The sequence below is a fragment of the Psammomys obesus genome, unplaced genomic scaffold (assembly GCF_907164565.1).
Source record: "Psammomys obesus unplaced genomic scaffold, mPsaObe1.curated_primary_1811, whole genome shotgun sequence".
Classification (NCBI taxonomy): Eukaryota; Metazoa; Chordata; class Mammalia; order Rodentia; family Muridae; genus Psammomys; species Psammomys obesus.
The window spans coordinates 10,201,203-10,227,062 of NW_026596079.1; the positions used below are offsets into that span (position 1 = coordinate 10,201,203).

At 40.3% G+C, this 25,860-nt stretch overlaps 1 protein-coding gene across 1 annotated transcript in view; it reads left to right on the forward strand.

Moving 5' to 3' along the window:
• The window catches only part of Dnaaf11 (dynein axonemal assembly factor 11), a 139,346-nt gene that overhangs the window by 55,842 nt on the left and 57,644 nt on the right, over positions 1 to 25,860 (forward strand). The window contains exons 6-10 of the mRNA XM_055626549.1: positions 4,136 to 4,324; positions 8,911 to 8,988; positions 13,531 to 13,596; positions 16,257 to 16,326; positions 16,977 to 17,072. Of these exons, the coding sequence (XP_055482524.1) occupies positions 4,136 to 4,324; positions 8,911 to 8,988; positions 13,531 to 13,596; positions 16,257 to 16,326; positions 16,977 to 17,072 (499 nt within the window). The remainder of the gene's footprint in view (positions 1 to 4,135; positions 4,325 to 8,910; positions 8,989 to 13,530; positions 13,597 to 16,256; positions 16,327 to 16,976; positions 17,073 to 25,860) is intronic.

Sequence of the window (25,860 nt, forward strand, 5' to 3'; positions counted from 1 at the left end):
CACACACACACACACACACACACACACACACACACACACACACACACGAGGCAGGGGGATGGGAGTAGACTGCACATTTCTCCCAGGCAAAACCCAACTATGGTCTGGGTCATGAACTTGGAGAGGGAATAAGGGACTTCAGCTTAGATGTAAGTCTGTAGCTTTAGGTAAACGGCAGACCTTTTAAAGCCTGGGAGTGAGTCTTAGCTGAAATGAAATTATTCTTGAACAGTGCCTATATGATTACTGGTTCTGCTGATAGGTTGGAAGAGGGATAAATGAGAGTGAGTTTAAAGAAGTGCTTAAGAGGGGAATTTTGTTCCTTCCCTAGAGTTCAGATATTTCATCACCAGCTACATACAGTTGGATTCAATTTGATTCTGAAGAACTATGTTACTTAGCGAATGCTTCTGCTGGTTTCTCTTTTCTAAATTGCTTTTTATATTTTTATTTAGTTACTGAGAATTTGCTTACTGTGTTTTGATGATAGTCTTTCCTCTTCTCTAGCTCCTTCCAGATCTTCCCCTCTCCTTCCCACCCTTTTCATAACCTTTTTCTCTCTTAAAAAACAAAACAAGGTCATCTCCACGAATAGTCCTTGGTTGGAGTATGAGTCTCTGGGAAGTTCCCTGTGTTCAAATTATCTTGTTCTGTTGCTCTCCTTGTGGAGTTTCCGTCCCCTCCAGCTCTTACTATTTCCCACTTCTTACATAGAATTCCATTCACTCTGCCCATCTAGCCCATGGCAGTTCAGTGTCCAAGTGGGTTACATAGTAATGGGAAGAGGGACTGCCTCTGACATAATCTGATTGGCCTGCTCGTTGATCACTTCCCCCTGAGGGGGGAGCAGCCTTACCAGGCCACAGTAGAGGACAATGCAGTCACTTTTGATGAGAACTGATAGACTAAGATCAGAAAGAAGAGGAGAACCTCCCCTATCAGTGGACCTGGGGAGTGGCATGCATGCAGAAAGGGGAGGGAAGGTGGGATCGGGAGGGGCTTATGGGGGGGATACAAAATGAATAAAGTGTAATTAATAAAAAATTAAAAAAAAACAAGACCAAAAAAATCAGCATGTGTGCGTGCGTGAGCGCTCTCTCTCTCTCTCTCTCTCTCTCTCACACACACACACACACACACACACCTCGATATGCCACACCACATCCATACTCCACCACACCCTGGAGTCTGGTTTGTGTTGACCAACTATTTCCAGACACCCTACAGTGTGGCTGCTGCACTACATTTTAGCTCTAGGGCAAAGAACTTCCTATAGCGATTTGCATTATTTTATTCAGTGATACTCCAGTGGAGAAAACTGTCTTTTCCTCTCCAGCAGCTACCGCTTGGTTAGGGGTCACAATTTCTGTCCACTTCCCTTTTTAATAGCATTCAGATGTTGTCTGGCTTTAACCTGTATAGGTGCTGAGCTTGCTCTCACAGTTGCTATGAGTTCATGTGTTTATCAGACTTCTTGTGTGTGGAAGATACTGTTTCCCTGGGGTCATTCATTACCTCTGGCCCTTTATTTCTACCTTTTCTACCATATAGATCTCTTAGACTTGAGAGGAGGGGTTTGATAAGCTGTGGGTCTCTGTGTTTAATCCCCCGCTGCTGCAAGAAGGTTCTCTGATGTTGGGTGAGCATTGCTCTCCTCTATGGCTATAGCAATATGCCACTAGGAGTCATTTATTTCTATGTTCATTTAGTAGAATGTTTAGTTTTTTATTTTCAACCATTTTTAAAACTTTACATTGTAAAAGGTGAAAGTAAGTCAAACTTATAGGGGAAAGTTATCTAAGAATCGGGCTAATTATTCCAGTGACAATTCACTAGAATATTGTAGACTGTTACTGATCTCTATAGGCTGATGTTTCCATCTCATAAGGAACTTTAGCTCCAGGGAAAAGCACTTCTTTTCAGTTTTTTTTTTTTCATTATTTTTCTCATTTACATATCTGGTTGTTTATAACATGTAAAAAAGAAAAGAACTTTTTTCTATGTTCTGCCCATAGTGTCTAAATTCCAGCGTTTTTGTCTCATCAAATGCCTTTATGCAAATAACATTCTTCCTAAAGATCAACTAAACACATGTCTTTGGCAACAATCCCCAAATCTTACGTATACCGAGTAATTATTTAATATTCCTAGTACTAATAGCTTTAAATAATACATGGAATACCATTTTTTACAGAGTGTGTGTTAAGGGAGTGATGAAGGGAGCGAGGCCATACCAGCGCTTATTGTTTGCTGGTCTCATTTTCTCTCTACGAGAATAGAACCATGTCCTGAAAGTGGTCTCCTGGTCTATTGTGCCCAGGAATCTGGCTCAGTAAGCTTTTAAAATTCATGCTGAACAAATGCTGAATAGTTCATAAAATACCAATTCAATACACAGAGAGCTCATCTAACTCCCAGTCAATGCACAAAATTGGGTAAAGAGAGAATAGAGAGCTGTTACCATATACAGCACCATAATCAGAAGTCAACCATGAAAAAGGAAGCGGAGGCCATACCATGGAAGGTCTCATGACTCGAAAGAGCAGTTAGAGGGAGAAGTAATTTTATTTTATTTTTTAAATTTTATTTATTATTTTTTATATTACTTACAGTTAATTCATTTTGTATCCCAGGTGTAGCCTCCTTCCTTATTTCTTCCTAATCTTTCCCTTCTTCTCTCTCTCCCTCTTTCATCTCCTCCCATGCCCCTCTCCAAGTCCACTGATAGGGGAGGTCCTCCTCCCCTTCCATCTGACCCTAGCCTATCAGGTTTCATCAGGACTGGCTGCATTGTCTTCCTCTGTGGCCTGGTAAGGCTGCTCCCCACTCAGGGGGAGATGATCAAAGAGTCAGCCACTGAGTTCATGTCAGAGACAGACCCTGTTCTCCTTACTAGGGAACCCACTTGGAGACGGAGCTGTCATGGGCTACATCTGTGCAGGGGTTCTAGGTTACATACATGAATGGTCCTTGGTTGGGGTATCAGTCTCAGAAAAGAACCCTGTGCCCAGATTTCTTGGTTCTGTTGCTTTCCTTGTGGAGCTCCTGTACCCTCCAGGTCTTTCTCTCTCCCCCTTCTTTCATAAGATTCCCTGTACTCAGCCCAAAGTTTGGCTGAGTCTCAGCATCTGCTTTGATATCCTGCTGGGTAGAGTCTTTCAGAGGCCCTTGGTGGTAGGCTCCTGTCCTGTTCCCCGTTTTCTCTCTCTCCTGATGTCCATCCCATTTGCCTTTCTGAATGAGGGTCCTCCTTCTTGCTTAGCTTCTTTAGGTATATAGATTTTAGTATGTTTATCCTATCTTACATGTTTAATATCCACTTATAAGTGAGTATATACCATTTGTATCTTTCTGCTTCTGAGATACCTCACTCAGGATGATCTTTTCTAGTTTCCATCATTTGCCTGCACATTTCATGATTTCCTTGTTTTTAATATCTGAGTAGTATTCCATTGTGTAAATATACCACAGTTTATGTATCCATTCCTCCATTGAGGGACATCTAGGTTGTTTCTAGATTCTGGTTATTACGAATAAAGCTCCTATGAACATGGTTGAGCAAATGTCCTTGTTGTGTACTTGAACATGTTTTGGATATATGCCTAGAAGTTGTATAGCTGGATCTTAAGGAAGCACTTTTCCTAATTGTCTGAGAAAGTGCCAGATTGTTTTCCAAAGTGAGAACCTAGAAGTAAAATGATCGGATTGCCTATTAGTGCCAGAACCAGGAGCAATGTAGAGAAAAGATTTGATAAGGATAGGACTGGATGCTGGGGGAAATTACAGAGGTTGGTGATCTCCATGCTCAGCTTGATCATCAGAACCTTATGCAAGGTACCACAAGGACACATGGGCTTCCTTCCATACCAGTGACTGCTCTAGTGTGAGCTTGTTAATCAAAGCTCCCCAGGCAACTTGGACTAGATACTGGCATCTATAAAAGATAGAAAATGAGGGTGGTGCCAAGGCAATAATTTCCCCTGACTTAGTTCATGTGAACTCTGAAGGGCATTTGTCACTCACAGGTATAGAGTTTACCTAGGAAAGCAGAAGGCATCTAAGAAGAAACATTAAAGATGAAACTTCTATGCTCATGTTTGGGCTTACAAGCTCTGTGTCTGTTTGCTTTGCCCAGCCCATCTGCCACAGAGAACAAAAACCATCTCCAGGCACCAGAAACACAAGGAGATCCCAGCTCCAAGGAAACAGATGAAAGTGAAGATGATCTGGCATTCTGGAATAAACCTTCTTTGTTCACCCCTGAATCTAGATTGGAAACTCTCAGGCATATGGAAAAACAACGTAAAGCCCAAGAGAAATTAAGGTATTCCATTTTTCCCTATGATTGAGTGAGACAGCAGTCTCTTATGGACTGTAGGTTCACTATTATAAATGTTTTACCTGTTGTTTATGCCAAACCATTATTAACCATCACACATATCTCTTGCCCTTTCCAAATACAGTTATTTTTGGAGGGGGGGGGTTGAATTATATTGGTTAAATTCTATTAACATAAAAATACAAGTTTAGAACATCATGGATTATGACATTTTTGATAAAGTTTTGTTTTGTTTCTTTTTAGCCATTTTACATATGTTTAGAAATAGTAAGATATAGGCTGGAAATACAACTTTAGGCTCAAAGGAAAAGATTATTTCCTGGGATGAATAAATGTTGAAAGTCTGTTCTGTTAATCTGCAAAATGAAGAATTATAATTTCTAACTCTTTTTTTAATATTTATTATTATTATTAATTACACTTTATTTATTTTGTACCCCCCATAAGCCCCTCCCTCCTCCCCTCCCGATCCCACCCTTCCTCCCATTTCTGCATGCATGACCCTCCCCAAGCCCACTGATAGGGGAGGTCTTCCTCTCCTTCTTTCTGATCTTAGACTATCAGTTCTCATCAGAAGTGGCTGCATTGTCATCTTCTGTGGCCTGGTAAGGCTACTCCCCCCTCAGGGGGAGGTGATCAAAGAGCAGGCCAATCAGACTATGTCAGAGGCAGTCCCTCTTCCCATTACTATGTAACACACTTGGAAACTGAACTGCCATGGGCTACATCTGTGCAGGGGTTCTAGGTTATCTCCATGAATAGTCCTTAATTGGAGTATGAGTCTCTGGGAAGTTCCCTGTGTTCAAATTTTCTTGTTCTGTTGCTCTGCTTGTGGAGTTCCTGTCCTCTCCAGCTCTTGCTATTTCCCACTTCTTACATAAAATTCCATTCACTCTGCCCAACAGTTGGCCATCAGGCTCAGCATCTGCTTTGATAGTTTGCAGGGCAGAGTCTTTCAGAGGCCCTCTGTGGCAGGTTCCTAGGTTGTTTCCTGTTTTCTTCTTCTTCTGATGTCTATCCTCTTTGCCTTTCAGGATGGGGATTGAGCATTTTAGTTAGGGTCCTCTCTTTTGCTTAGTTTGTTCAGATGTATCGATTTTAGTGGGTTTATTCTATATTGTATGTTTATATGAGTGAGTATATACCATGTGTGTCTTTTTGCTTCTGGGACAACTCACTCAGGATGATCCTTTTCAGGTCCCACCATTTACTTGCAAATTTCATGATTTCCTTATTTTTCATTGCTGAGTAATACTCCATTGTATAGATGTACCACAGTTTCTGCATCCATTCTTCAGTTGAGGGGCATCTGGGCTGTTTCCAGCTTCTGGATATTACAAATAAAGCTGCTACAAACATGGTTGAGCAAATGTCCTTTTTGTGTACTTGAGCCTCTTTTGGGTATATGCCTAGGAGTGGTATGGCTGGATCTTGAGGAAGCGCTATTCCTAGTTGTCTTAGAAAGCACCAGATTGATTTCCAGAGTGGTTGTACAAGTTTACATTCCCACCAGCAGTGGAGAAGAGTTCCCTTTCTCCACAACCTCTCCAGCATGTGTTGTCCCTTGAGTTTTTGATCTTGGCCATTCTGATGGGTGTAAGGTGAAATCTCAGGGTTGTTTTGATTTTCATTTCCCTAATGGTTAATGAGGTTGAACATTTCTTTAAATGCTTCTCTGCCATTAGATATTCCTCTACAGAGAGTTCTCTGTTTAGCTCTGTTCCCCATTTTTTTAAGTGGATTATTTGGTTTGCTGCTTTTCAGCTTCTTTAGTTCTTTATATATACTGGATATTAGTCCTCTGTCAGATAAAGGGTTGGTGAAGATTCTTTCCCAATCTGTAGGCAGTCGCTTTGTTTTGATGACAGTGTCCTTTGCTTTACAGAAGCTTTTCAGTTTCATGAGGTCCCATTTATTGATTGTTGTTCTTAGAGCCTGTGCTGTTGGTGTTCTGTTCAGGAAGTTTTCTCCTGTACCAATGAGTCTAGGGTATTCCCCACTTTTTTTTTTTCTAGCTGATTTAATGTGTCTGGTTTTATGTTGAGGTCTTTGATCCACTTGGACTTCAGTTTTGTGCAGGGTGATAAGTATGGATCTATTTTCATTTTTCTACATGTAGACATCCAGTTAGACCAGCACCATTTGTTGAAGATGCTATCTTTAGAAACTAATGGAATATGCTTTTTAGTGTCATGGTACAACTCTCCCAGACATTTGTCACTTTTGAAGAGTTTAGATGTAATTTCACTACTTGTTTATTGCTAGGACCATAAGCAATGCTTTTGTCAACATTACCTTTTCAGAAATAGTATCTGTTTCTTTCCATTTCACATCAATGCTGAAATTTAGTATGTAAAGTATTCCACTAACAGGAATACTTAAAATTTGTGAGCTTGAGCTAGCTCTGAAATAGTTGTATGCATGCCAGTGAGATGAATATATTTTCTATGATTGTCAGTGGGAAGCGGGAAACTAAGTAGAAAGACTCTATCACTTCTGTAAAATGTTCTTCATTAATTAGAGAGATAGAGAGATGCAAAATGTAGTGATTTGTTCAAGGCCAAAGAGTGCCTTGACAAGAGCAAGAGATCAGCATCAGAAAATGGGCATTCATGTCCTGAGCCCACCACCCTCTTTGATGCTGTCTTTCTTTCTTTTTTTTTTTTAAAGATTTATTTATTTATTTATTATTTATACAGGATGCTGCCTGCATGTGTGCCTGCAGGCCAGAAGAGGGCACCAGATCTCATTATAGATGGTTAGGAGCCACCATGTAGTTGCTGGGAATTGAACTTAGGACCTTTGGAAGAACAGCCAGTGCTCTTAACCTCTGAGCCATCTCTTCAGCCCCCTCTTTGATGCTTTCAAGCACCTAACTCTTCATCTGGTCCTTCTCTATTAAGCAGAACACATCGCCTGTTTTAACACTCCACTGTAGTTTTTGTTGTTTTGTTTTAGAAAAGTAGATGAGCCAGTAAACATAACGTTCTTATACCGATTCAGAGCCCTTAGAAATATAAATTTTACATATATGTGGATTTATAGTATATAGTATTCCTAGCATATGTACTCATGTACCTGAGTATGTATTGATTATATATATATATATCACAATATACATATAGTGTGTATATATGTATATATATATATACACATATACATATATATATGTGTGTGTGTGTGTGTGTTTGTGTGTGTGTATACAATTTAAATTACACAAAGCGTAGAACCAGGAGGTTTTAATTTTCTCCTTAACACCTAAAAAGTACAGATGAGTTGGATAGAGGTCTCAGTCACCCTTTTAAGTCTCTGAGATATATGCCTGCCTCTTTGGATTCATGGTCATTTTCGTTAGCTGTGGGAAAACAGTAACAGAGACTAGTCTTTTTTCCTACTTGAACTCTTGTTGACAGTGAGAATAGCGAAGCTCAGTGCTTCTAGATCCCTTCATTGTCCTGTCTCTAGAGTAGCTTGATCAGATCTAGAGGCTCAGTTAATGTGCAAAAGAATGTGAGATTAAAACAATACAGTTAACTAACACAAAACTTCTATTTAAAGGATAATAGAAATTCAAGACACAATTTCCTGTGGTTATATCATCCTTTCTTGTGTTCACATGTACCTATTTACATGTTCAAAAGTTATCTGCAGTAGAGAAGAAACATGCTGATTTTTTGTTTTTCATATTCTGTTTCACTCACTTTCACCTATGCTGACTGCCATTCACCACAATGAGCAAACTTGGGTTGATAGCACTATACTTTCTCCTTTCCATGTAACTGTGTTAATTACTTCTAACCTCCGGGTAAATCAACCTCTAACATGCTTTGAGTTTGATTAAAAAGTGGTGTGGGGCCTATCTGTCTCAGTGGTCCAGCACTGTTTTGGCATCTATGTACCCCCTGAGTTAATCCCCAGTATTACAGAAGAAAAATAAACTTCCATGGAATATATTTGCTCGCTAAATACACCATCAACATCTTTCTCCATCAGTGTGCAAAGAGTAAACACATTTTTATCAGCTGTCAGGTTCTTCCCAATGTTACATACCGCAGGTGAGCCAATCAATTCAATGAGAAATATTCTCGGCAGTTCTGGACTTGCCCCTGGAAACGATGGTGTGAGAAGTGTCAGTTTGCCCCTTCCTTATGTACCGGTATTTTTATTTCCACAGGATAGGTTTCACTTGTATTTCAAAAATTGTAATTTTTAAGCAAAGCAGAAGCTCCATACACACATGGAGAATTGACAGTTATCTGGGTAAATCATGCAAAAAATAGATTCATTTAAATATTCATGAGTGTTTCATGAAAAAGAATTCTTCCCCAATTCAAATTCTCTGGCAAATTGTCTCAGTCCTTGAAGATACAGATATAACCATGTAAAACTTGGTTTGCTTTTTAGCTAGCGGTATAGAATTAAGAGGATGGGCTCTAAGTGAACTGTGAGTGTACCAACCAATGCCTGATTAAATTTCTAAAAGTATTTCACAAAGATGTAGTAGTAATTTTTATACTCTTTTTATTTTCCTTGTTTGCCCTTTGGTCTCCACCATCATCCTCACAATTAAGTGAAAATAAGAAGAAAGTGAAGCCACCCCGGATTTTGGTTACTGAAGATGGGAAAGCCCTGAATGTCAATGAAGCCAAGTACGTGAGGCCACGTGGAGACCCCAAGGCTTGGGCTAGTAGGATGTACTGCTGTGGCCTCCGCGACAGGCTTAGTCTGACAAGAGCATGTTAGCCACTGTGAATGACTTTGATGAGTGTACTAGGAATGTCATTTTGTGCATGGTTAAAAGACAGGCATACGACTATTTCTAGTGGTTAATTCTGCTGGTTTCTAGAAAATGATCCTGACATCTGGAAATCTTAGTTATTTATGTATCCCATGAAATACTGGACCATATACAGCTTTGTGCCTGAAAACTGTTAGTGCATCATTGTTCTGTTTACGAATATTTGAAACTCTGCCACAAGCAATCTGGCCGAGAACTCTGAGGCATTTCTTTTATGTCTACATTTTCCCTGGAACACATCTACCGAAAATTCAAAAGCTTGGGAAAGGCATTGCTATAAATACCTCAGTCAAAGAAAGAGAAAAACCTGGAAATCCTCTAGTCTCATGATACCTGAGCTACCCTATCTGTCTGTCTGTCTGAAAGCTGAGACTTAGAGAGCATACCCACAGTGCCTTTAATAATCTCAATGCAGGCAACAGGCCTATAGGCTAAATCTCATTAGCTTCATTTCATTACTCAAAGCCCATTTATTGCCATCATTTCATTTGCTATGTCATTACCACAACAAAGACAATCTAGAGTCATCCCAGGCCTAGCTGATCTTCACAGAGAGCATCTTTGGCAGATGGAGTATCAGCTCTTAGGTCAGCAATATGATCACATGGTTAAGCCCACTTGTCCACACTCTCCCAGGTATAATGACTCTCACAACGGAGACTCCAACCTCCCATCTGACATGCCCCCTTTTTATTCAGCAGACAGGGATGCAGCTCCAGAAACCAGGCTAGGTACAGCAGATGGGGCATTCGACAGTCATCGAATCTAAAGGTCTAATGAGAAGCCACTCAACAAGGAAGAAGGGAGAGCCCCAGAGCCTATGTAGTCCTGGACAGAGTGCCATTCTTCTTGTCACACTAACTACCCTGCCTTCCTAAAGCCAGTTCTCTTAAGAAGACAATGAAGAAATAATTCTTCTAGTCCATCTGTGACTTTATATCCCTCTTCCTTCATGCACCAAGTAATCTACCGTCATCAAAATTATATTCCCTCATATACATCCCAGTTTTCTCTCTTCCTATCCCCATCTGCCATCCTCATGTGTCTTCTGGAGCTTAAAGATCCATCACTCAGGTGCCTTATATCTATGTCCAGTGACTAAGACCAGAGCTTCCACCGTTGACCCCATTATTCCTCTCCACCAACCTCAGGTAAAGTTATAGCCCAAAGCAGCCTGCAGTCTATCTGACTCCCTTTAAAATCCTCTAGACTGACTTCAGTCTCCAGCCACCTGCTCTCTCAGTTCATGGAAGGTTCTAGCAACCACACTGCTGTTTCTCTGCCTCATCAACCTCACCCTCACGCCTCGTGACTTTTGACACTTTTCTCCCCTTAGCTCAACCACAGGATTCTCACCTCATTCCTCTATTTGCTGCTGTCAGTAGCTCATGTACTGAGCTTTAACCTCATCAACTCAGGGAACACCATCTCCATTGTCCCAGACTCCCTCCAATCTAGCAGTCACAGGCTCCATTCCCATCAGAATCTGCTCACACTATAACTTCTTGTCCTCATGCTTTGTGTTCTCTTTCTGCTTTCGAATTTATATCCCTCACAAAAACTCATCCTCAGCAGAATCTTCAGCTCTCTCTTTTTCCTCTGTCTACAAAACCAACTCACAAATCCTGGCATTGCATAATCTTGAGCATTCCCCCTTCTCAGTGTGCCTGGGCTAAAACTTCCACCTTTACCCGCTTGCTTTCTGTGAGAGTGCAAGGCCACAGATCTAAAGCCAACTGTGGTTTTCTTGTACTCTGCCAGTAAACATTCTCTCAGTCACTTGCAGACTGTGGTCACACCTTGTTGTTCTCCTCATCTCCAGTACTGCCTTATGTTCCTGTAGACTTAACCAGAGATCTACCTTGTTTCTCACTTCACAGGAACAACAGAACCCACGAGGTATCTTCTGTTCCTGCTCTAGACAGTATTATCCTGCTATGATGACTGAACTTAATGGCAAGCTCAGTCCCCTTGCTGGCTCATCGATTTGGATTTCAAAGGCTTAGCTTCTCAGGGCCCCCTGTGATCTGCATCACTCCTCTCCACTTCCCTAGACCTGAGGCACCAGCATACAGGCATATTTCAGTAACTTTCTTCTTAAGGAACAAATGCAGGACCTCCCCTTCTCCAATTTCTGTCAACTTCTGCTTCTTTACCTAAAGTCATAGCCAAATATCTTGGCAGGCTTGTCAGCACTCAGTTTCTGGCTTTTTACTTCGTGTTTCTTCTTGAAGCCACTTCTGAACATTGCATCATCCCCAAACCTCCTTAGTCCCATCATTTACATAGCATTCAGAGCGTAGGTTCCATCTTATTCTACCTTGGGAATTCGGATGGAACAGCCAATCCTTTCCTTGTTAAAGTAGGCTCTTCCTCTTGCTCTTATGCTTGGGTGGATCCTCTGCCTTTTCTTCTATGAGCTTTAGTTTCTCAGCTGTCTTGTTTTGCCATATTTTCTATGCCAGGACTTCATAAAATCCTATGATTTTTTTTTCCAGCACAGACAAGGAAAGTAGGCACAAAGTCCCACCCCTATCCAAGAAGCTATTTGCAGTTGATACCTGCTAGGAGAGGGAAAATCAGTCTTCTGCAATAGAGTGACACTGGGAATGTCAACTATACCCCAGGACAGATCCTATGCTCAGGAATAGTTAAACACCACAAAAAGGAATCCATGCTTTTGTTAATGTTTTCTGTCTGTTTTGAGAGAGAGAGGGAGAGAACATGAAGTTGGGTAGGCAGAAAGGTGAGGAGTGGGGAGGATCTGGGAGGACTTAGGGGTAGAAAAAAAGAATATAATCAAAATATATGAAAAAATTAATGTGACAAAGATAAATAATGAAAATGTGACCACAGTGTTCACATTTCTTGTAACAAGATCCTGCATCTGCCCTGAGTCCAAAGCTTCTATATCCAGTCAGCTAGGCGGCATCAGTTTATTGATGTACATGATTGAAAAGAATAATGGCTTTCTATCTCCCTACATTTTTCCTCTCCAGTCTCCACTGTGATTATCTCCCCTGACTGTCTCCATCTCAGTAACATTCATCTACCCATCTGCACTAAAACCCAAATCTCTTGATCCCTGATTCTCCTCTCCCTGGCTATTATCTGTGATTTCCATATACTTTTATTTTAATGTTACCAAAGTCCAACTTCCCATCAACTCCTTCATTTTATCCTAGGGTGAGTCAATGCTACCTTTTTCCTAGATGATTACAACAGCTTGAAAAGTACTTTTTATGATTCATGTGTTGGCATGATCTGTTATTCTCAGCTAAACAAGGAAGTCAGTTGGGAAAGACACAAATGTTGTTTTTTAAATGGAAATTCCTGGAGAGTGCCTGTAACACATTCCTTCATATGTCTTAATCTTGGTGAAAGGGAGAATGGAAAATGATGTTTTTATTCTGCATAACCATGTACTTCATGGGACTCTATTACTAGAGATAAAGGGAATATAGTATGGACCTAAAACTGTAAGACTAAGAGAGTTTAAATTAGCAGACTATACAGTTGTGGGATAAACAATAAAGGCAGAGAGGACAGCTCACAGAAGGCTCCCAAGAAAGAAGGAGTGCTCAGCTTGGTTGAGACCTTGTAGAAGCCCTATATGGTAAGATTGTTGAGTGACTGCCACAGTAGACCTTTAGTGAATAGGCAAATTTAAGAGGTGAACTTGAATTTTCAGAACAATTAAGTATATGTTCTTTAATGCTATTGCATTATACCGATTACAATTTAATAAGTGAGTTGCTCAAAATGAAACTGACCAAGTAATTTTGTGAAAAAATGGTGCTAGTGTAGCAGTTATACTTAGGACTCAGCCAGGGGATATAGTCGAAGGGTCAGGCACTTTCTCTGAGCATTTCTGCCTCTGTGAACCTGTTTCTTTAAGTGTAAACTAGACAGCATAAATTACTGGCTGTGTCTCAGCCTTTCCCAGGGCAAGAGGGATGACAACATGAAAGGAGATGAAAAAAAAATGAGGCAAGGAAAAAAAGAACGAAGATGACTATGACTTGAAAACAGGACTTCGAAAGCACAACACACAGAAGCAGCATTTATATCCCCAGAAGGAAACCCATGCTGGTTCTAGCAAGCTCAAATGAAACGACAAGGAGCAATTCAGCCACCAGGTGTCTCCATCTCTGCACCAAAGCGAGTGCTCTGCATGTGTTTTACCTTGAAAACATTACATGTCAGTAAAGCCAGCAAGATAGGCTTCTTTCAAAAATTTAAACTAGCATAGTTGTCTAATTGTCTAATTAGCAAATAAGTTTATCACTGAGGATTTTTAGATACTGGTCGTCATTTGCTTTGATTACATGATGAGGTTATCATTATAATTTACTAAAGCCACCCTTCTTTCTCCCAAATGTGTCCTTTTTAGACTTGATTTCTCTGTGAAAGATGACGAGAAACACAAGCAAATCATCCTGGACCTGGCTGTCTATAGGTAAAGCATTCTTCTTGCACATTCATCTCATGTCTCTTCCGTCAGATCTCATTCTAGGTAGCAAACGCCTGAGTTCTGAAACACAGAGTGCTCACTGGAATTTTTAAAAAAGATTTTATGTTTTATTTTATATCTATGAATGTTTGCCTGTATGAATGTATTTGCACCGTGTATATGTATAGTGCCCACGGAAGCCAAAAGAGGACCTTGGAGTCCCTGGAGCTGGAATCACAGGTGGTCATGAGACATTGTGTTTGGAACCAGCACCCAGGTCCTCTACAAAAGCAACCGAGCCACTGAGCCATCTCTACACCTCTCACTGTAATTTTAAAAGCACAAAGATGCAAATGGAAAAATCATAACCTCCCAGCCCCATAGCTGTGAGCTCTCAAATCATGCCCATTGAGTTGAAATGATCTCAGAGCTGTGCTGTTTTCTGACGCTCATTTCTCAAGCTCCGTTTGTTCTATGACCATTACTCTACCTTGACAGCCATCTTGGTTTTACATAATGCTGTGCCATAATAATGAGTGTTGGGTGGTCAGCCTTTTCTACCACATTCCATCAGATCCCTTGACCACAAAAGGCTCTCAGCTTTGAGATTCCCATGTTATGACTGGTTCACAGTTGTACTTTATTCTAGTAGACAGGCATGACCAGAGTGACAATGTGACCTGTTTGCCCTTCATGGCCACAGCAGACCATTAGTCCTCTCTCCTAAAGGCCCTGGAGTTTGACACTCAACACTACCTGCAACCAACACCTACCTTTCCTGTAACATAAATCTGACGTTATCCAGGTCACTCAGCTTCACTTCTTGCTAGTTAGATTTGACTTACTGCCATGATAACGTCTGATCATTTTGTGGTCCATTCCATTTGTACCCACTTTCCTGTGCCTGTGCCATTATCATCGACAATGTCTCTGTCCTTCAGCCTCTGATAAGTTGCCATCTTATGAGAGAGGACCCTGCCCACTGTCTGAGAAGAACAGGGCCTGGCCTTCCGCAGAACTTCCCCCCACTCCTTGTTTTTCACTTGCTTCCTTGTGTTCTAAAATTCTCAGGTCAAGGCAGAAACATTGTTTGGGCTGCCCATCTCCAGTACCCGGCAGAGTAGCCAGTGCCTAATAGGAGGACCACAGATACAGTGAACTGGTTATTGAGTGAGTGACAATAGTGGAACCCATGAACATGCACAAGCATGCTTTGATAAAGGCCTATGGGTCAATAATGACTTCTTACATGCTCCGTGTTTCATTTGATTCTGTGGTAGCTGTGGGAAGTGAAAGAGACGGTCAGTGTAGAATGACCTAAGAAAAGGAGTATTTGCAGAGAGTGACTTTTGTCAAAGTAAACAATAATTGGAGAAGCCAGAATATAATTGCTCTGGTCTTCTTCCAACTTTACTTCTGTAATTGTGGCAAAATACATATAACATAAAATGTACCATGTCAAGACACTTTGGAATATACCATTAGGTAGCACTTGGTAAATTCACAATATTGTTTAACTATTAAATAGCATCAGCTCAACCCCATACCCATCAAGGAATCTTCATTTCTTCTTCATCCTGGCAATCGCTAATGTATATTCTATGCATATTAAATGAGCATACTCTAGAAATTTTATATAGATGAAGTTGTACAATGTGTGACCTTTGGCAGTTTCTTTTTACTCATCATAATGCCTTCATGGCTTATCCATTTTTTTCCATGTGTTAGAATTCCCTTCCTTTTAATGGCTACATAACATTCCATTGTGTGAGGATACTGTTAAAATAAAATATTGTTTTATTTTTTTAATTTATGAGTGCCTGTGTTGTCTTTGGTTGTACTGAATGGTGGTTAATCTTAGATGCTCTTCTCTTTTTCCCCACCATGCTCTTTCCCACCTACTCCATTCTCTGCCTGATTGCTACCTGCCCTTCCCTGCTTTTGAAGGAAACTTTATTTTTGTGTCACTGGTTTTATCCCTCTGTTCCTACATCTCTCTAGCCTCTGTTTCTGTTTTGTTTTAAGACAGGATGAGCCTCCCTTCTTAAAACTTGTGTTTTTTTTTTAATCATTGCCCCATTTCTTATATTCACAATTAGTGCTGAAAATATATTTATTAGGCTAACCCTATTTTAATGTGTGGCATGAAATGTAGCTGTTGCAGTTGGTCAAAAACAAGAACAGCCTGGCTCTGGGTGGCTGCCGTCCCTGGAAGGCTCAGTTGCTCAGTAGCTTGTACCTTCTGCATAAACAGCTTCAGGGCATGAGGGGCATCCAAAAAACAGAGCTGGTGACTGTTGGCCCAGAGAGTAGTGGATTCAGCATTCCTGGCTGCTGAAATTCTGGGGGCTTAAAATAAAATATTAATGGAAGAACATGGTAAGTCTTTTTTTTTTTTTTTCAAACCTTTGGCATTTCAGACCTCAGATATTTTTGGGCTAGGGGCAATCAATGCCAAGTGTACTTGTATGTCTAAAAATGAAATTGCTGATATATTGAATTTTCTCTGAACTAGGAATAAATTAAGGCTAGTTTTAGGACCAGTATAGTATAGACATTTAAAGCTTTCTTCATCTAAAGTGGTCTTGTAAGCATGCTTTCATGCTTTTACTTGTTTGAGATGAATGTTTTTTGGACAATTACAAGATGTGTAATTAATTTTGAAGGTACATGGATACCTCTTTAATTGAAGTTGATGTGCAGCCAACCTATGTTCGAGTAATGGTCAAAGGAAAGGTAGGCATAACTGTGGGATATCACCGTTTTAAAAGATAAGCCTTGACATAGCCCTGTGTTCCCAATTAAAAAAAAATATTACTGTATCAGAAAGACTAGAAACTTAAACAGTGCACTGTTTGTTGGGTATGTAGTTTTATAACACAGGGATGGTATAAAGTGGAAATAGATGTTACCTTCAGTATCTCAGGAACATGAATGTTTTAAACCTATACCTTGTATCTTTTTAAAAGTTTATAACATGGCTATAAAGTTTAACCAAATGTACATTATAATGACCAGTGAGCTCATTTATGGAAAATATAACTTTGTCATTTTGAAATAGTAATTTTTCTGATTCTTAGCATTTATTTGGGTTATCCCAGAGAGACATTAAAATAGAAATATACTGATGTTTTATCTATAAATGACATTTCTACCCTAAGTGAATTGGTAAGCATTTCACTGACTGGCTGGTGACTACTCTTCAGATTGTACATAAAACCAACTAACACCGTTCATACATATTAAGAATAGCTTATATAGTATATTTTAATGCATCTAAACAGTTTTCTTAACTTGTTTGTGATGAATTTGTAATGAAAATACCCCTTGAGGTGGGCTTCTCTTGTAATGTACCCTTGCTCTCTGTGTCTCCTCCTCACCTCCAGCCATTTCAGCTTGCCCTCTCTGTAGAGGTGCAGCCTGACAGAAGCTCTGCTAAAAGGTCTCAGACAACAGGACACTTGCTGATCTGCATGCCCAAGGTAGGAAATGGCATTTGGACAAATTTCAAGTCTTGGATATGTTGGTTTCTGAAGGACTGTGGCACATTGTGGCTAACACTGACTTCTGATAAGGGTTCCATGAGTTGAGAGGACCGGAGACACTCTCACATCACATAGGAGGACGAAGGCCCCTGAGAAGAAATTGCTGAGACAGGGGTGTGAAGGGGGCCTAATGTGACACATCCTTTTAAACTTGACCAATTCTGAAGACCAGAGTCTGGGTAGCACTTGGAGAGACAGAGCACATGGTTATTCTAAGTGAGCTTGTCCTAACTATGGTCTGCTGCTTGGTAGTATAGCTGACTTTGATCCTCTAAAGATACTATATTTTATTTCTAAATATTAAGATTAATAATTTTGTATCTTTGGAAAAGTTAATAACACCTCCAGTCTTCTAGACTTTATGATTTTTAAGAATGAGAATGTTAATAAAACTCACAATATAGATAGTATTCTATGATGTTGATAATATAGTTTTATAATTTAAAAGATGTTATTTTTTTCCATAAACTTTATTCACTTGGGGGAAAGTAGTTGATGCTCTATTTGTATTTTTTCATATGGTGTTGGGTCAAGTTCATTTAGTTTAATATGTTTGTTGAATGCCTGCCTAGTGTCAGCTGCTGGCTTCAAGATGAATATGAAACTTTAGATCTTTACTGATTCTAGTGAGGAGACGAGATTATAAGTGTATAACCTTACCACAGTATGAAAGGAAAAAAATCTTGGAGATATGTGCTACAAATAGTGGATTTACTGAATAATTTGATAAAGAAGAAATATGTGACTAGTTTGGAAGGGTCAATTGAATGGGATTCATAGAAAACAGAACAACTAAATGGCAAGAAGGCAAGAAAGGTAAAACATACTGTGTGACTGGAAAGTGATTTTGTGTGGCTGTAGCAGAGAACAAATGCCGGGGAGGACAGGAAAATAGCCTGAAGGCACATGGGAGAGAAACCATGGGTGACCTCAGGCTGAAACATCACTCTTGATGAAATCTCTTATTGTGGATGTGTTAGAAAAACCAGAGAGGCAGCTCCTTGATAAATTCAGGTGAAATAACAATTCCACGTTGATTATATTATTCAATGTGATGAGTACATACTAGCAGACAGCCAGATTCTGCTTTAGGTGCTGAATGAACCAAGAGACCACAAACATTTAAACAAAAAAAGATTATTATAGATTGAGATCAGCCCTGTGCTGAAGATAAAATAGGCAACAGGATCAAAAGGTTTGACTGAAGGTATGTGTCTAGTCCTTTTAGATTGAAGGATCAAGAAATGCACCTATAGAAATGTGGTGACTTAAATAAGAATGGTCCCCATAGTTTCATATATTAGAATGTGTAATCACCAGGGAGTGTAACTGTTTGAAAGGATTAATAGGATTAGGTGGTGTGGTCTTATTGGAGTAGATGTGGCTTTGTTGGAGGAAGAGTGTACCTGAGGAGTGGGCTTTGGGATGCCAAAATCCCACATCAGATCCAGTGTCTCTTTGTCTCTGTCTCTGTCTCTCTCTCCCTCTCTCTCTTTCTCTGTTGGCCTGGACATCAGGATTAGGTCTCAGCTACTTCACAAGTGCCATGTCTGTCTGTGTGCCTCCATGTTCCTTGACATGATAATAATGGACTAAGCTTCTGAAACTGTAAGCAAGCTCCCAATTAAATTCTTTCTTTTATGCGTTGCCTTGGTCATGGTGTCTCTTCACAGTGATAGAACAGTGACTATGACACTTGAACTGAGACTTGAATGATGTATTTGATCCATGTATGTAAAGGTGATAACAGTAAGTATGAATAAGTAGAAAGAACAAGTAAAATGAAGCTATGATGGGACTGAGGCTATTGCATCAAAAATATAGAATAATTGGAACATAAGGAGTGAAGTAGGAAGAAGACACCAGAAATGATGGCAGAAGCTGCTTCTACATAGCTTTCAGGTTATGACAAGGAATGAACATATTAGTCCAAGAACCAAGGGAAGCCGTTGGTAGCTCTTCAGTAGGCCTTAAAAACAATGCTTAAAAAATTATTTTTTTTAATTTGTATTTTATTTTTATTTTTTAAGATCTTTTTTTTCTTTCTTAATTACACTTTATTCGCTTTGTATCCCCCCTGTGGTTCTCTCCCTCCTCCCATCCCAATCCCTCCCATTCTCCACCCTCTGAATGCATGCCCCTCCCCAAGTCCACTGATAGGGGAGGGCTTCTTTTCCTTTCTTCTGATCCTAGTGAATTAGGTCTCATCAGGAGTGGCTGCATTGTCTTCTTCTGTGGCCTGGTAATGCTGTTCCCCCCTCAGGGGGAGGTAATTAAAGAGCAGGCCAATCAGTTCATGTCAGAGACAGTCCCTGTTCCTATCACAATGGAACCCACTTGGATACTGAACTGCTGTGGGCTACATCTGTGCAGGGGTCTTAGGTTATCTCCATGCATAGTCCTTGGTTGGAATATCAGTCTCAGGAAAGACCCCTGTGCTCAGATTTTCTGGTTCTGTTGCACTGCTTGTGGAGTTCCTGTCCTCTCCAGATCTTACTGTTTCCTACTTCTTTCCTAAGATTCTCTGCACTCTGCCCAAAGATTGCCCATAAGTCTCAGCATCTACATTGATAGTCTGCAGGGCAGAGCTTTTCAGAGGTCCTCTGTGTCAGGCTCCTGACTTGTTCCCTCTTTTCTCCTTCTGATGTCCAGCCTCTTTGCCTTTCTGGATAGGAATTGAGCATTATCGCAAGAGTCCTCCCTCTTGATTAGTTTCTTTAGGTGTACAGATTTTATTAGGTTTATCCTATATTATATGTCTATATGCGTGAGTATATACCGTGTGCATCCTTCTGCTTCTGGGATAGCTCACTCAGGATGATCTTTTCCAGATCCCACCATTTACTTGCAAATTTCCTGATTTCCTTTTTTTTTTTTTATTCTGAGTAATATTCCATTGTGTAGAACTACCACAATTTATGCATCCATTCCTCCACTGAGGGGCATCTAGGCTGTTTCCAGCTTCTGGCTATTACAAATAAGGCTGCTACCAACATAGTTGAGCAAATGTCCTCATTGTGTACTTGAGAATCTTTTGGATATATGCCTAGGAGTGGTATAGCTGGATCTTGAGGAAGCACTATTCCTAGTTGTCTGAGAAAGCACCAGATTGATTTCCAGAGTGGTTGTACAAGTTTACATTCCCACCAGCAGTGGAGGAGGGTTCCCCTTTCTCCACATCCTCTCCAGCATGTGTTGTCTCTTGAGTTTTTGATCTTAGCCATTCTGATGGGTGTAAGGTGAAATCTTAGGGTCATTTTGATTTGCATTTCCCTAATGGCTAATGAGGTTGAACATTTTTTTAAGTGTTTCTCTGCCATTTGATATTCCTCTGCATAGAATTCTCTGTTTAGCTCTGTACCCCATTTTTTAATTGGATTAGTTGATTTTTTTTTTTTTTTTTGCTATTTAACTTCTTTAGTTCTGTATATATACTGGATATTAGCCCAACCAAGCAAGTCAAAGACTTGTATGAAAAAAATTTCCAGTCTCTGAAGAAAGAATTAGAAGTAGATATTAGAAGATTGAAAGATCTCCCATGCTCATGGCTTGGCAGGATTAATATAGTAAAAATGGCCATCTTACCAAAATCAGTCTACAGATTCAATGCAATTTCCATCAAATTACTAACACAATTCTTTACAGACTTTGAAAGAAAAATTCTCACCATCATATGGAACAACAAGAAACCCAAAATTGCTAAAATAATTCTCTACAGTAAAAGATCTTCAGGAGGTATCTCCATCCCTGATCTCAAGCTGTACTATAGAGCAACAATACTAAAAACTGCATGGTACTGGCATAAAAACAGACTGGTGGATCAATGGAATCGAATAGAAGATCCTGACATAAATCCACACACTTGTGGACACCTGATCTTTGACAAAGATGGCAAAACCATACAATGGAAAAAAGACAGCATCTTCAACAAATGGTGCTGGTCTAACTGGATGTCTACATGTAGAAAAACGCAAATAGATCCATAGTTATCACCCCACACAAAACTAAAAATCCACGTGGATCAAAGACCTCAACATAAAACCAGACACACTAAACCGCTTAGAAGAAAAAGTGGGGAATACTCTTGAACTCATTGACACAGGAGACAACTTCCTGAACAGAACACCAACAGCACAGGCTCTAAGAGCAATAAATGGGACCTCATGAAACTGAAAAGCTTCTGTAAAGCAAAGGACACTGTCCTCAGAACAAAACGACAGCCTACAGATTGGGAAAAATTTATTTTCAAATGGGGTGTGTGTGTGTGTGTGTGTGTGTGTGTGTGTGTGTGTGTGTGTAAAAACATGGGTTTAGAGCCCAAAGTGGCCAGAAGAGGGAGTTGGTTTTCCTGCAGCTGGAATTACAGATAATTGTGAGCCTCCCAACACAGGTTCTGGGAACTGAAATCAAGCCCTTTGCAAGAAGAGTACACTCTCTTTACTGCTAAGCCATGTTTTCAGTCCCCAGACCTGATTAAAAAATATTAATTACACTTTATTTACTTTGTATCCCCCCTGTAGTTCCCTCCCTTTTCCCCTCCCTTAATTCTCCTTCTCCATGCATGCCCTCCCCCTCCAAGCCCACTGATAGGGGAGGTCTTCGTTTCCTTCCTTCTGATCCTAGTTTGTTAGGTCTCATCAGGAGTGGCTCCATTGCCTTACTCTGTGGCCTGGTAAGGCTGCTCCCCCCTCAGCTGGAGGTGACTAAAGAGCAGGCCAATCAGTTCATGTCAGAGACAGTCCCTGTTCCCATTACTATGGAACCCACTAGGAGACTGAACTGTCATGGGCTACATCTGTGCACGGGTTCTGGGTTATCTTCATGCATGCTACTTGGTTCGACTATCAGTCCCATGTGCCCAGATTTTTGGATCTGTTGCTCTCCTTGTGGAGCTCCTCTCCCCTCCAGGTCTTACTAGCTCCCACCTCTTTCATAAGATTCCCTGGAATCTCCTCAAAGGTTGGCCATAAGTCTCAACATCTGATTTGATAGTCTGCAGGGCAGAGCCTTTCAGAGGCCCTCTGTGGCAGGCTCCTAACTTGTTCCCTGTTTTCTTCTACTTCTGATGTCCATCCTCTTTGCTTTTCTGGATGGAGATTGAGCATTTTATCCAGAGTTCTCCCTCTTGATTACCTTGGTGTGACCCTAACCAAGCAAGTCAAAGACTTGTATGAAAAAATTCAAGTCTTTGAAGAAGGAATTAGAAGAAGATATCAAAAGATGGAAAGATCTCCCATGCTCATGGCTTGGCAGGATTAATATAGTAAAAACGGCCATCTTACCAAAAGCAATCTACAGATTCAATGCAATTCCCATCAAATTACCAACACAATTCTTTAAAGACCTGGAAAGAAAAATTCTCTACTTCATATGGAATAACAAGAAACCCAGAATTGCTAAAACAATCCTCTACAATAAAAGATCTTCTGTAGGTATCTCCATCCCTGATCTCAAGCTGAACTATAGAGCAACAGTAATAAAAACTGCATGGTACTGGTATAGAAACAAAATGGTGGATCAATGGAATCAAATAGAAGACTCAGAAATAAACCCACACACTTATGGACACCTGATCTTTGACAAAGATGCCAAAACCATACAATGGAAAAAAGATAGCATCTTCAACAAATGGTGCTGGTCTAACTGGATGGCTACACGTAGACTTGATTTAAAGACATAATTCTGCCTCCTCCTGTGTGAGTTAAAAACCAAGGCATGGAAAAAATGATTATGAAAATAATGTAGTAAGAAGTCTCTGCAGTGAGGAAGCACTGTAGTGGCATGCCAGACAGATGGTGAGTCACCAAATTGAGACTATATTTTGACGGGAATGGCAAAAAGATGCAAGAGAGTTAAGAATGCTTTAGTAGGTATATTATAGTATCATCTCAGTTGGGATGGCCTCTGGAAGGATTCAAGGGAAGTGGGTCATAGGTTTATGTAGTGATTTTTGACATCTCAGATCAGCATTCATATATGTCAGCTTTGAGCCCAGTGGGGGAAAAAAAAACTTGTCAGAGGTTGGGAACTGGAAATTATGAGCGTAGAGGTATTTGGTAAGAAATGGGGGATGCTGAAAGGTTTCTGCCAGGGTAGAGCACAGATGGAGTCAGGAGAGTTCCGGATGGAGCAGTGGGGACATAGCTGCATGATGAGGCTGAGGAGCCAGCCTGCAGCACTATGATCAATAGTGAGTGAACTGGGAAGGCGAAAAAGATGTTAAAATTACCAGGGAAGCCTAGAGAATAAACCTTTTCTGGAAGGAAGCTGTGTCTAAGGACACAAATGTGTTCACTGGATTTGTCATAACTGAAGCCACCATAATGAAGGTCATCTCAGTGGGATAGGGAAACCTGTCAGAATTAGAAACACAGAAGAGAGAAACTTCAGACAATGGGCTTGGGAAATTTTGCTCAAAATGGGATCTAGTAGTGGGCTCGGGGCTGCCCAGGAATGAAGAGTCAAGGGTAGGCTTTGAGGACATAGATGATTGAAAATGAGTCACTGACAGTTAAGTGGAAATTGAAGATAAAAATACAGCCTGTACTTCCCTGTTAGATTAAAGTCCTGGCATTCATAACTTCTAAAGACTGGAAGGATTGTCTGTTTTCTTTTATATTTTTATGCAGTTTTCCTTTGATCTCGAAGTTGAATATCTGAGACAGCTTGATACTATGACAAGCTTAACATATACGAGAACTCTGAAAACATTAAAGATGTCTGACTTTCAAATGTTACTTGTCTTTGTGAAGAATCTGGATTCTTTATTATAAGCCGAGTGAGGTAAAATGTTTTCTGCTGTCATTTGTAGAATTTCACTCCAAAGCTGACATTAACCGTAAAGGAACAATTTTGTCTTTTAGAGGAAGAAAGTAGGAGAGAGTAGAGAGCCTGGGCCAGGGTCTTTCTGAAATGTTAGCTTCCCTTCAAACAAACTTCTCTTATCAGATGAGCACAGGGAATAAGAGGTATCACACTCCCTGCCCCCCCTTGCATGAAATAGAAATGGGCAGAAACCAAAGAAACAGGGAGAGAATCGCTTATTAAAACTTCTCCAGAATAAGTGTTCCAATTAAATGAAGGGTCCACCTAGTTTTGATTAGCTTCACCCTGAAAGATGTAACCAATTTGGCCAAAGGGATGATAACTTTTTGATTGACTTCTCTCATTAGAACTCATCCCTTGAGCTAGTGTGGAGTTACCTTCTTCAGTGTCCCTTAGGTTTCCAGAAGGAGAAAGATAAACCAGCAATGGGTTTCCTTTACAAGGGATAGACAGGAAGGACAGTGCCTGCAAGGAAAACTATAAACTGATTAACCAATAAGGCTTTCACAGTGATTAAATAGTCCATCATTTTCCATAGCCAGTTTCCCAACAGATTGACCATAGAAAATCAATTATGTATTTTTATTCTGAGATGAAAAATAAAAGGTGAAATTTGTTGTCAGGCAATAGAATAGCAAACCATACTGCAAGAATCATGTCATCCTTGGTGGCCACAGCAAATTAAAGGAGTGTGCCTATATTATCTAGAACATCTACAGGGAAATCCCTCCACACTTTTAACAGACATCACAACAAGTTATTTGTGTGACACTATGAGCATCAACCTTCCCCCATACCCACCCATTTATTTGGAAACTTCCAGTGTATCTGACAAGAAGATGGTAGAATGACAACTTGCTCTTCTTTTTTTTTTTCAAGAAGACACTTTTTTGTTTGTTTGTTTTGTTTATTTTTTATATTAATTACAGTTTATTTACTTTGTGTCCCAGCTGTATTCCTCTCCCTCATTCCCTCCCAATCCCACCATCCCTCCCTCATCTCCTCCCTGCCCCTCTCTAAGTCCACATATACCTAGAACCCCTGCTCAGACATAGGCCATGGCAGGTCAGTAGCCAAGTGGCTTCCCTAGTAAGGGAAACAGGGACTGTCTCAGGCATGAACTCTATGGCTAGTTCTTTGACCTCCCCACGCACCCCTGTGGGAGGAGCAGCCTAGCTAGGCCACAGAGGAGGACATTGCCGCCAGTCCTGGTGAGACCTGATAAGCTAGGGTCAGATGGAAGGGGAGGAAAACCTCCCTTATCAGTGGACGTGTGTGTGTGTGTGTGTGTGTGTGTGTGTGTGTTTCATTGTTGTTTTGCTTCCAGAAGAGTAGATCCTTGAGCCAGAGGAAAAAGTTTAAAAAAAATTCATTGTGTTCACCTTGTCAATCAACCAGGAGGAAAATACTTTATAGATTATGTAGTGGGTTTGTTCAAGCCTCCTAATATTTGGCCATATAGGTGCATTGCTACCACCCCATTTGAAGCTGAGGAATAGTGTGACCTGCTCAGGTTATTATTGGTAAGTCCTTTTCTCTATCCAACACAATGTATTTTCTGCTTCACCAAAGCGGCATTAGAGGGAGTTATTAGAATATCACTAATGAACTTCAAGTTATCCTTAAGCTTCACGAACTTCCATGTGCCCACGGGGCATGTGCCACACTGAGGAAATAAATTGAACATTTTTATAGCCTTCAAGTGGAGTGAAATCTTCCAGAAGTTTAAAACACAAAAACAAAAATCACTACTGCTACTGACTCTCTGAGGACATATTGCTCACCAGCAATCCAGAGAAGTTCTTAGTTAAGGTACTTTCATCCACTTACACATTTTTCTCACAGAAAAAGTTCTAGGCTGAATGTTTGTGTCTTTCTCTCTAAACTCTATGTCTTCACA